Genomic DNA, 11,933 nt, shown 5'->3' with positions numbered 1-11,933 from the left:
ACATATTCACCATCGCAGTGATCTGTTACTGTCGGGGATGAAGCTGATCTAGGATGTGACTTGACTCCCAAGGTATCCCACATAGGTCACATTCTGGCGACGATGTATCTTATGCGTCTTGAGGAGCAACCGGAATGCCAAGTGAACCAACAACGGGCGCCTGCAAGAGAAAGGGTGGTAACTTGTTTTCACAGAAGATCCTGAGCACAAGGAATATCCCCGATCCGTTGGATCTGACTCGCTTCACCTTGCACCCTCCACTTCCTGGAGAGCAGAGTAAGGGCCAAGGAGCGGGGTTCCTCAAACCACTGAGCGTCGCATCGGCGATCAGCGTTCAGGTGTCAGCAAAGACATTTAGCAACGATGGGATAGCATAGAGGTCCATCTTATTGGATAGACAAATCGCATTGCGGCGAAGCGAAGCGCTCGCTCAGGTGTACCCCTGTTCAATGCTTCAACTCAAATTCGAAAATGTCGGTGTCGTTGCTTCACCACGACAGTTTGGGAGAAAGCACGAACTCCGGGAGTCCGATTAATAGCAGGCGGGTTGCGTTGGCCCCACGGCATAAGTCACAGTACGATGAACTGGAATTTCCTGCCATGAGTAGCCGACCGCAGGAACATTTCCACACCAGACAAGTATCCCTCCTCTGGTATTGACCTTTTTTTCGCCTGGTATTGAACAGCAGACCAGTGTTTGCCTGCGTATTACGCATACGGGGAAATATGCAGTACCGTGGCATTAATGTTCATGCGTCGTCTGCCCCTGCGAGTTGAGCAAGACTTTGCTAATCCGGTCGTTCCCCCAGATGAGAAAGAGGCTGCTCCGTTCAGGGTCAAGTGCTGAAGGAAACCACGTTTGTGCGTGATCAGGAACACATTGTCGCGTGCAAACCTCCTTTGTGTCCTGAAAAGAGAGCCCCGCCTTCCCCATTGACTTGCTCCATTTCAAAACCGTGGACAGGCGAAGTAGTCGGAACCCAACAGATGCACCAACCACTGTGGAGAAGGGAAATACCGCTAGCAGAATGGCCCACAAACCGTTGTAAGGACCCGAATCAAACCATCCCGAGGGATATTACATACAAGTGAACTCAGGAAACAGAATGCTCTATGTAATCCCCCCCCCCCCCCAAGGCCAAGCAGTCCATCACTGTTCACGTAGGTCTGTACTTCCGTGGTGACCCACTGTTCAGACAAGGCGAGAGTGAGATACAGCGAACAAGACAGGTCCACACAGTAAACTCGCACGTCTGCTACAGTCGGGATCTGGAAAAACACACAAGCAATTACCTAAGAATTACAAAACGGCCAGGCGTTTTCAATGAGTTGGCCACCATCGAGGCAAATTTGTGTACGTGACTGTGGCGGAGCCTCCCTTGCGACGACACACGTGCAACGATGAGATGAACAGGTCAAATGTGGCCACAGAAATTACTTTTGCTTTTCTCCTGTAATTCGTCTGTGGTTCGATGGCACACGCCACCTTACTTTGCGCTAGGCCACTTACTTCCCATGCGACACACTCTCTGGGGCGGGCTCCAGCGCAGGGCGTGATGCAGGCGCCGTCGTTGAAGCTCCGGCAGCACAGGTTGCGACCACAGGAAGTCTACCGGTGAAACCCTGTATACTCCAAATCGAAAATGGGAAATTTAGGTTTGCGTGTATTCCTTTTCAGGTAGCAACACAATGTCAGGAAACACAGAGACCGGTGGCCGAGATAATGCGGCGGCGCGCAACACACCCGCGAAGTGACTGCGTGTTCTTTCTTGGACTTTTTGTCTTTCCGTGCCGTAGAAGCATTTATGTGTTTCCGTTTCGCACATTCCGCATCAATACGCTACACAAACACAACCTACGTTAGTTTAGCGGGTTGCCACCCAGCCAGGCAAAGGCGCTTGTAGAAGCACGCTGAAGCCATCGGCAGGCCACGACCCAACCAGATCTGACATCAAAATCACGTCTCACACGAGGTTCCAAGATTCGACTCGTGTCATCATAGGGCGATAATAATGCACAAGCGATATAACTAGAGCAGTCTAGCACGAACTGTCGCACCACGCCGGTGTATATATAATGCCTGCGGCAGTGGCAAACTGTACGGGATTCCTCTCGTGTGGAAGACACGCTAGACCTTTCCAAACAGGAGAGGTGTTTGAGCCTAGTGTGTTTGTTCTGAGAGGATCTCAGGTTCCTCGAGAGGAGGGGGTGAGAGAAAAAAGAGCAGTGAAAAAAGGGACACGAGAGGGAGGCAGCTGAGGAGACACAGCTGCTTGCAGCCACAAGCCTGTATGTCCGTCCTGTGTGCCTGGTCCGCCGTCCGGTCGGTTTCCCGTCACGATGCCCTGAAGATAGTCATGTGCGTCCCTGCCACACCTAGATTTTAAAAAATATTTTTGGTGTCCTCTTATGTGGAGCGTCATCAGGGTTTTCGCTCTCCAAGGCACGAGTTATCATTATCATCACAGACCGGCTGTGCTGCCAGGGGGGGTGTGTTGCGGCGCTTCTTTGCCACAGTGAGACAGTTCAATCAACGCCGAGGCTTCCACCGTCGCCGCCCACCTCGAGAGACTAGTTTTCAGAAAACCGCAGCTTTCAAGCCTTTTCTCTAATTTCTCCTGGCGTGAGGCGGCGAAAGTCCCCTTTGCAAGCACTAGACGAGGCGACAAACAGCCCAATATCGCGGGATTTGTCTCTCTTTGTGTTGCTGACTCGCGGCGGCTTTGCGCATCGATGAGCAACAGTTCAGGCAAAACGAGGATCCCTCCGAGTGGTTCGGTCCTCCTTCGTTTTTATCGTTCCCTTTTAAGAACAAACGGAGAATCAACTGGCCCACGGTGAGTCATTTGACACTGGAAATGCCACCTTCTAGGTTATATTATGACAGCAATCGGCCCGTTGTGCTCGACGGGCCAGCGCGTTGACGCCTAAGGCTTGCTGTTCCACTGTTTTGTGGCTCTTCATTTTCCGCTGCGCATCCATGGCAAATCAGATTCAGAGCTAACTAACTTCATCTGCCAAGCACTTTCCCCCTGACCTCGCGGAACAAAATTAACAGCAGACACGCGCGTGTGTGACCAGAGAGAACCGGTGGTCAGAACGTGCCGCTCCACGTTACCTAGTGTTGAGGGCTCTCCAAACACCATATCTGCAGTGTATCACCCCAGTTCAGACTCAAAATACTCAACTGCGCCCTCGAGCGGATGTCTTGCGGATGAACCGAAAATGCTCGTACTGGCCCAGGCGCTAACAAGTCTGCTGGCTGATAACCGCGCGTCTCGTCAGTGACCGAATTTTCGTGTCTTGTTACTAAGGATTGAATGCCACAATTGTGTTTTCCTCGGCGCAGAAAAGCCTTCAATGGATTACTTAAATGCTCTGCGGTGGCTGTGGACCCTGTCTCCTTACTTGGTCTCGGCAGTGGTGGTTCTGTGGTTCATCCAACCGTATCTTTCCACCGTTTTTGTCGTTGGTGCAGCCCTGGCTGTAGCTGCTCTGACCTGTGCCATTAAATGGTGCCGTCCGCTTCTCATCTATCTTATTCAACCTAGAGTCGACGAGGCTTTCGAGGAGGAGCATCAAGAGGACAGACGATCCGCTACAGAAGTCTAAAAGCCCGTCCCGAGAAAAGTTTCGTCGTGAGTTTTTGTTTGTCAAACCCCCTTCAAAATGACGTGGACGCTTCACAACGCCGCGTCCGCGCAAGCATCCGCGGCGGACGAAAACGCAAACCTTCTTGACCAATACAACGACATGCAAGATCTCCATCAGTGCCGCCCGTCGAGTGCCGGTCTTCCGCCAGTCACTCTCTCCGACGAACCGGGGACTTGGGTAAGATGTCCTTTGAAGTGAACTGTGCTTGGCAGGAAATGAACCGCTAATGCTTTTTTCTGCAGTTTTACTCAACACACTGTAGAATCAGCACGGGCGCGGAAAGATAAACCGCGTCAAGTAAGGTTTTGGAAAAAACGGGGATGGGGCGTGTGCTGCGCCGTTATTGAACACCAAACCTTGTCACTGCAACGTCTGCATATAGGTGGATGGTGTGTTCGGCGTGAGTGCCTATTAATATAGTGAACGCGTCGCTGCTTGGGAGTGTGAACACCTGCACTTTGCCGTTCTGCGTGTTAATTTGCAGTCATACAACACCATGAACTCGCGTCTGCGAGACGACATTTTGAAGCGCATATTTGACGAGAACAAAGCGTTTCTAGAAGACCACCCGCAATGTTTACATCGCCTGCGGGCGCTCGACGCCGAAATGGCCGAATCGCTCACGTCGCCCCTCCAGTATCTGTCTGCGGTTGAAGAATCGGAGAAGGAAGCAGGAGAAAGTAATGCATACTCAGTGGACGTGGAGAAGGCAGACGTACAGTTGTGGAATGACATCCTGGCAAAGTGGGTTGAGAAGGGCGCGACGTGGGCCACTGCTCCTTGGCTAGTAGCGGAGTTGTATTTCTATCGACGCGTTGCCCATGCCTTTCGCCACTTCACAACGCGTTATGACCCTTTCGAGAAACAAAAACATGCTGGTCTTCGCGGATGTGTTCCGATGCTGCTTCGGTTTGGGGAGTCCCTACAACGCATGCATGGTACAACAGGCTGCACGTCGAACGATCCGCTAGTGTTTAAAGCTGGTCTACGGAGTGCCATTGTTGGCGCGCTTCAGGGAAATGCTGCAGATCTCAGTCTCTGGCCATGCAACCATCACGATGCGGAGGTCGAGATGGGCCAGGATACCACAGCCTCTTCCACTCTAGGAGAGGATGACGATACGTCTCGCTTGCTCTGCGACGACTTTGAGGCCTTCTTCGAAGACGTGCAAACTCTGGTAGCTTTGGGGGGCTCGGCCCAGACTCAAGCAGGAGAGAAAAGGCAACGCTCTGCGTTCATCTTCGTAGACAATGCGGGGTCGGAAGTCGTTACTGACATGTGGCTGGCATGCGTTCTCCTGGAATATAAAGTCGTCGACAAAATCGTTTTCTACGTCAAGCAGTACCCGATTTTTGTGAGCGATGCGTTACCGAAGGACTTCCAGCTGACCTACGACTGGATTCAACAACAGGCTACTGCAGCGGTACGTTCAGATAAAAGAGCGGACTGTAGACGAGAGCACTTGCCATTGTTAAGGGGTATGATATGTTGTATACAGGGTGAAATTTGCCAGTCTGTGCGTGGCCCGGATGCGTGCGCCAGTACACAGTCTGTATCTCTCGAAAAACGGATGGACTAGAGACGGCACCGCCTCCTGAGTGAAATGTGCCTACAGCAGCTCTATTCCTGGTTTGACAGCGACTCTTCGTGCATTTATCTGTAGACGATGACCGTGCGGTTTCCGTCAATATGTTGCACCCCTTCTGGACTCGAGGGCACGGCTTACTTTGTGAACGATACATGGTATTGATGTATCGACCTGATTATGGACTATCCACGATGGTCTCTGGAACGTATCTACCCGTGTTTGGTTCATATCCAGAGGGCAAGACATTAGTGCCGGCAGGGATCGTCATCTTCGAGTCGTCAGGAACCGTTTGCAAGCTTGTGCTGTATGCTGCCGTTCTTGTTTTTGGGTATCTCAGAGAACTTCCGTCGCTGCGCTGGCGGATTTGTGGCGCTCGTACGTGGAAAGCGGCAAATGGGAGGTGAAGGCACACGCTTACTTTTGCATGCCTTTCGAGTACTCGGAAATGCCGAGCAAGCTCTACAAGGAGCTGCGAGATAATGCTGCCGTTGTTATCAGCAAGGGCGATGCAAACTACAGGCACATTCTTGGTGAGACCGAGTTTTTGGGGAGCCTCGAGCCCGTTTTTGTATTTGAAAGGAAACGTGACCATTACTGTGTGTGGCGCTGCTTGAGCAATAGCGTATACATTTACAGTCCGCGTGATTCGTGTCTCTCGGGAGGAGCTGGGCCAGCATTTGTGCAAAACGGGCAAAAGACAGCGCATAAAACAAGTTTTTGAAAGCCCTTTGCGGCTTGGGAGCATCCCAACATGGATGCACATTTTTCTTTCGTTTCGACGTTGATTCGATTCTCTCTCCACAGGCGACCGCGCTTGGTCAATGCAGACTCCCTTCTCCGAGGTGGCGCAGTACATGCCATGCCCGCTGTTGGCGCTCCGCAAGCTCAAGGGCAATATCGCGTAAGTGTTTCGAGATGGCGTCGAGTGCACTTTTGGGTTGGCTTTTTTTTTTCTGGTGGTATCGGATCCTGAAACAGACACGTATGAGCCCCCCCGTATGTGTCGCTTCATGTCCTCTAACTGCGCATTACCATCGTGTGTTCGATATCCATTGACTGCCCGGTTTTCAGGTGCGGTATTCCAGCAGAGCAGGAAAGACATGCCCAACAGGCAGACAAGTGCTGGATGGTTAATGGAAAGTAAGTTCAGAAACCGTGCGACAGCGACACACTACGTACTAACGTAGCTCATAGAGGGAGTTCGAGTGTCACCACCACTTGGATACTCGTGATGGTTTTTGTGGGCATCTGGATGTATGTCCGGCTAATCAGCTTCCACGCTTTCGAAATATTTCGTATGAAGTGCGTGCGTCGGCAGAAGTGCAAGACCCAGATGCACCGTTTTGCCACGTGCTTTGTTCGTTCACAGGTGGGGCGTGATCCACTACTACAGCCCTCGGCAGCAAAACACAACGGCGGTGTGACAACAAATAAATGAATCGTAATGCTGCGCTAAAAAACGCAGCTACCTTTTTTGAACGAAGGCGGGATCGGAACATGGTGTGGGATGGACATAATAGTTCGACTCTCAGATACTACGGACGGCTGATGCTAGGGAGTTATCCTGTTGTTTCTCATTACTTGGGCTGTTTCTCTTTCCACGGTTAATGCACCGTGCTTCCGGCCTCAGCGTGGTGAGTACGGCTTCGGAACTGTCTCCATATAAATATTTGAAATCGCCGTGACGACCATCGTCGCGCCTGGACTTGCGAGAGCATTCCGCCTTTTCTCGCTCTTGAGCCGTTTCCAGGAGATCATGCAAAAACAGTCGACACACTGGGAGGATGACACGGCTGCTGTGCGCCGGTAGCAATTTCCGCTCGTACGAGCGATGGCCAGTGCCCTCAAAAGTTTACTTTAAATAAAGATAAGCAAGATACACCATCCTTGTATACTGAAGAATGTAGAACCTTTTTTGTAAGCTTAAACACTCTGAGTAACCGATAGTGTAACCGTACCGCGCGGGAACTTTGAAATGAAACACGGGAGGGGAGTGCAAACAGGCTCGAAAAACTGTGTGGAGCAAGCGATCCCATTCCAACAATGATTGTCGATCGGGGAACTGGCGGGTGCTAACACTGTAATTCGTTCGATGCCTGCTAGTGACTGCGTAGATTTTCACGTCTCCGTTGCAAAATGTTCACACATTTACCCCGTCATGTACGTAAAACAACTGAGCAGTAACGGGATTCCGATAGAGCGCCAAACAAGCGATAACGCAAAACGAGAAAAACCGTTGACGGCGCGCTTTCGAGCCAACTCCGGTAATCCTCAGTGTGACACTTTGCAGATGCAGAAACGGATACCTCCTGAGGGACCACCATGGCCCAGCACATTGCTCTCTTTTTTATCAGCAGGGGAAACTGATCGCTTCTTGCCGAACGGCGACGAACACATAGAACACAGCATCGGCAGCAAACGTAAGGTTTTGAGGTTTTGTCCCTGCTTGCCACGACCCAGACCGCCGACCTGCTGGCTCGAAGTCAGCAAACGTGTCTTTACTCCACAGAACATGCGTTTGTTTGATTCAAAAAATCTCGCAGAACCACAATGGCCCCTCGGGATTCAGACACAGCAAACAACGCTGCTGTAAATGTCGCACTAGGAGCGTTCAGAGAGATTGAACACACGAGGAAGACTCGCTGTTTTGACGGTGTTGCTAGAAACCGTTTCGACACACACGAGCAAGGACGCGCTTGCCGCAATTCTCTTTTCCCACCTCAGACAACACGCCTCATTGTCTTTCTGTCGACATGTCCTGCAAGGACGTCCTTTGGGGTTTGAAAGTTCTGTTTCACTTGCGCGGCCTTGCAAAAATTGAGTGCGGCCCTCGTGCGTAGGCGTGTGGTGTGCGCGTGAGTCGCTTTGCATGTGCGCTGGCGCCCGTGCGGGAAGTGTGAAGGAGCAGAGAAGGTTGTTTTTTTTTTGAACACCAGAGCACCGTTGGGTGAATCCAGCTTGTCCCAGCCCCGTAAGGCCTGCGGTCTGTCTCTTCGCGTGCATCGATTGTCTGCTTATGTAGTTCCGTTACTAGCAGCTGAGTACTCTCTCGCGCCGTTTCTCCGAAATCTGGTGGCTCTGTTTCGGCCGCCCCCCTTCTCCGTTCATTTTGTTTATGCGTAGAGTGTTTCGCCGATTTTAACGCGCGCGACTCCCTCCGTTTTTCTCAGAAAGATGGCGTTCGCTCTTCGCCGAATGTCCGCTAGGGCGACAAGCCCCGCTCTGCCCCCCCCTTCTCTCAATTCCGCCTCTCGCTCTGCACTCTCGACGAAAGGCACCTGCGGCGGCCGACCGGGACTGTCTTCTTCCCCGCTTTGCAGCGCGGTTTCCTCACTTCCTTCTTCCCTTTCTTCCGGACTGGGACTTTCTCCAGTCCAACCTGGAAAGAATGGTTCCCGCCCTGCGCAGCCGCAGCCCCCGTCTCGGTTCTTCGCCTCCAGCGTGGCGACGGGCGGGGCGTTTAACTTGGAGGGGAAAATCCAGGTTGCGAACCCAGTTGTGGAGATGGACGGCGACGAAATGACCCGGATTCTTTGGGCGTGGATCAAAGAAAAGCTCTTGTTCCCGTACCTTGAACTCCCGCTCGAGTACTACGACTTGAGCGTCACGAACCGCGACCAGACGGAAGACAAGGTGACTCTGGAGGCTGCAGAGGCCATTAAAAAGTGCCACGTCGGGATCAAGTGTGCAACAATCACGCCCGACGAAGGACGCGTCAAGGAATTCAATTTGAAGAAGATGTGGAAAAGCCCAAACGGCACGATCAGGTACAGAGAAAGACCTGCGCACCTGATCGGCTGAGAAAACCCCGGAAAAACAAAGCGCTCAACAGACACGGCTTTGCTAGGAGACGAGCTGCATGAACATTCTCCCCGGATATACATATATATAGGATCTAGGCTTTTATGTACACACGCGGGACAGGCATGCATATCTGTGTATCTTTTAGTGAAAAAAGCAGAAACGGGCGCGTACACACACACATTTCCAGATGTACAGGGAATGCCCGCGGCGAGTCGCGTTTCCTCTCTGAAAAAACGGACGGGTTGCAACAAGCCGAGGAATAACGAGAACAGTCACCGCTCAGTTGCTCGACTTCCTTGCGTTGCTCTGGGACCCGCATGCGCAGTTCGCCTTGCGTCCCGTTTTCTGACAGGCGCTGTCTTCTCTAACGTTTTGATTCGGAGTCCTCCTTCTGCTCTCCGTACAACGCGTTCACGCGCATTCTAGCCGACGTTCTGCTTCCTTTCCGTGTCGCCTTTTTCGTCTCCTTCGTGAATTCGTTTCTCTTCCCGCGTCAGCCTACGCCTCTCCTTCCTGCTGCGTCGGCGCCAAGCTCCTCCTTCCCTCTTTCAACTTCGCCTCTCTTTGGTCTCTTTCTTTCTCGCCGCGCCACTCGAGAGCCAAAGGGCGGTTGGAACCCCATCCAAAGTCCATATATATACACATGTGGTTGTGTGCAGCAATACATATATATATATATATATATATAAATCTGTATATGGTTGTGTGTTTAGTTGCCTGCGTGGGAAGGGGTAGCATTTGTTTCAGTCTCGCTTCCAGCTTTTGCTGGAGACTTGCTCTGCGCTGCCCGCACGCTCTGTGACTTGCAGGAATATTTTGGACGGCACGGTCTTTCGCGCCCCCATCTTGATCAGCAACGTACCGCGCTTGGTGCCTGGATGGAAAAAGCCGATTGTGATTGGTCGTCACGCCTACGGTGACCAGTACAAGGCAGAGTCGCTCGTCTGCGAAGGCCCAGGAGACTTCACCATTTCCTTCACCCCTGCTGGAGGTGCACGCGTGGAGAAGAAAGTTTTCTCTTTCAGCGGCCCCGGCGTCATGCTCGGCATGTACAACACAGAAGCCAGCATCCGCGGATTCGCTCTCAGCTCCTTCAAATTCGCGCTGCAACAGGTGCTACAAAACGGGCGGCCCTCGACGTGGCTGTCTCAGACGCGTTGATGTATAGGGCACCGACCCGCCACAAACTTGAACATAAATGCATGCACGCGTATATCTACGCCTACGCGTCTCCGTCTCTATCTCTATCTAGTTGTATGCACGTTTGCATGCATGTATTTCTATCTTGTATATGCGTCTGCGTAGGGCCGGAATTGCATTGGCCAGCTCGACTGCGGAGCTGTGCTTTGACAGGGAGAGAAGAGCGCACAGCACGCGGTGGCTGATGCGGCCTATTTACACCTCGTCGTCGGGAGGTAGCACGTGCGGCTTGTCCTGTATTCTTCCTCGCAGTCTCGGTGCCTGCTTTCGGCCGACCTGCAATTAAATAAAGAAAGGCTCCTACAGTGCCTCCTCGTTGCTCCACAGGAACGGCCTGGAAAACCCAGTTTAAAGCAACGTGGCTTTCGGCTTGTAGTGGAGCAACAAAAACGTGCTCGTGTGAACGCGATTGCGATTTTGTCTGTTATGCAGAACATGCCGCTGTACTTGAGCACGAAGAACACGATTCTGAAGCAGTACGACGGCATGTTTAAAGACATTTTCCAGGCGTATTACGATGAGCAATTTAAGCCCTTGTTCGAGAAGCAAGGCATTTGGTACGAACACCGATTGATCGATGATATGGTGGCTCAGGCTCTCAAGTCGGAGGGTGGATTTGTCTGGGCGTGCAAGAACTACGATGGCGATGTCCAGTCCGATATTGTCGCCCAGGTGAGACGCCAGATGCTTCGGTTCCAGTTTCTAAACCGACGCTCTTCTGAAGCGTGGACGCGTCCCTGAACATCGCTCGCTTGAAGCCTCGAGTCAGCCGAAACTGTTCCACGCGTCTCCAATCTCGGGGGGCCTTTCCCCCCTTGCTGTCTCCATTCCTGCGTCCCACAAGCCTTTCGCCTGTGCCTATTTTGGGTCTTGTCCTCCACCTTCACACGTTTCCCCACGTGCGATCCACGCGCTACGGTTGTTTGCGTCGCCCTCGCTGCTCCCTCGCCATCTCTTCGTCTTCTGTTTGGGCGAGCGCCATGTCTCTCGGATCGTTCGCTCATGGTTCGGTCTCTCGTGGCTCTGTCGCTCTTTGCTTTTTCTCCCGCGATCTTGTGTTTGTCTCGCGGCGTGGACTCTCGCCTGGCCTCTCGATCGCTTGCTCTGCTTGGCGCGTTTCCAGGGCTACGGGTCGCTGGGTTTGATGACCTCCATTCTGGTCTGCCCAGACGGGAAGACGGTCGTGAGTGAGGCTGCGCACGGCACCGTCACGCGCCACTACCGTCAACACCAGAAAGGGCAGAAAACATCGACGAATCCCATCGCCTCGATCTTCGCCTGGACTCGTGGCCTGGCTCACAGGTACGCGAAAGGCGCCAGAGCCACCTCCCCCGAAGGCTCTAAAGATATCTAACCATCCAAGAATTGAAGACGCCCGGGGGCAAACACGCGGGGTGCGAGAGAGAATCAGCCCTTCCGTCCCCCCCCCCCCCCCCCCAATATCGGTCCTACCAGATGCCCGATAGGCAGTCTGTTACCTTCTTTTTGTGCCGAGTGAATCGTCTTGCGCTCGACTGTCGCAGGGCGTTTCCTCGACGGGTCCTCTGGCCGAATTCCGTTTTCTCTCCTCCTCTTCCGTGCTGAGTTCTTCTCCGCTGCAGAGGCGCTTCCTCCCGCGCATCACCGAGGGTTCGCTTCTCTGCTCTTCTCTTCCTTCTTCTTCTTCTCTGACTTCTGTCGCCTCTCG

The 11,933-nt window shown here is 52.6% G+C and overlaps 2 protein-coding genes across 2 annotated transcripts in view; both read left to right on the top strand.

Annotated features, from left to right (window-relative positions):
* Positions 1–3,669: 3,669 nt before the first annotated feature.
* On the top strand, positions 3,670–6,666 carry NCLIV_056490 (conserved hypothetical protein; the record flags this gene model as incomplete). Its single annotated transcript, XM_003885204.1, has 6 exons — positions 3,670–3,831; positions 4,139–5,077; positions 5,580–5,772; positions 6,047–6,143; positions 6,314–6,382; positions 6,612–6,666. The coding sequence occupies 6 exons, from the start codon at positions 3,670–3,672 to the stop codon at positions 6,664–6,666; spliced, it is 1,515 nt and encodes a 504-aa protein (XP_003885253.1).
* Positions 6,667–8,437: 1,771 nt separating this feature from the next.
* The window catches only part of NCLIV_056480 (hypothetical protein), a gene marked incomplete at both ends in the record, with an annotated part of 5,094 nt that continues 1,598 nt past the window's right edge, over positions 8,438–11,933 (top strand). The window contains 4 exons of the mRNA XM_003885203.1: positions 8,438–9,009; positions 9,856–10,159; positions 10,679–10,918; positions 11,370–11,548. Coding sequence (XP_003885252.1) covers positions 8,438–9,009; positions 9,856–10,159; positions 10,679–10,918; positions 11,370–11,548 — 1,295 coding nt within the window. The remainder of the gene's footprint in view (positions 9,010–9,855; positions 10,160–10,678; positions 10,919–11,369; positions 11,549–11,933) is intronic.

Source organism: Neospora caninum, chromosome XI, assembly GCF_000208865.1.
Source record: "Neospora caninum Liverpool complete genome, chromosome XI".
NCBI classification, from domain to species: domain Eukaryota; phylum Apicomplexa; class Conoidasida; order Eucoccidiorida; family Sarcocystidae; genus Neospora; species Neospora caninum.
Note: the sequence above shows the minus strand (reverse complement) of the source record. Positions and strands in the feature narration are given on the sequence as shown.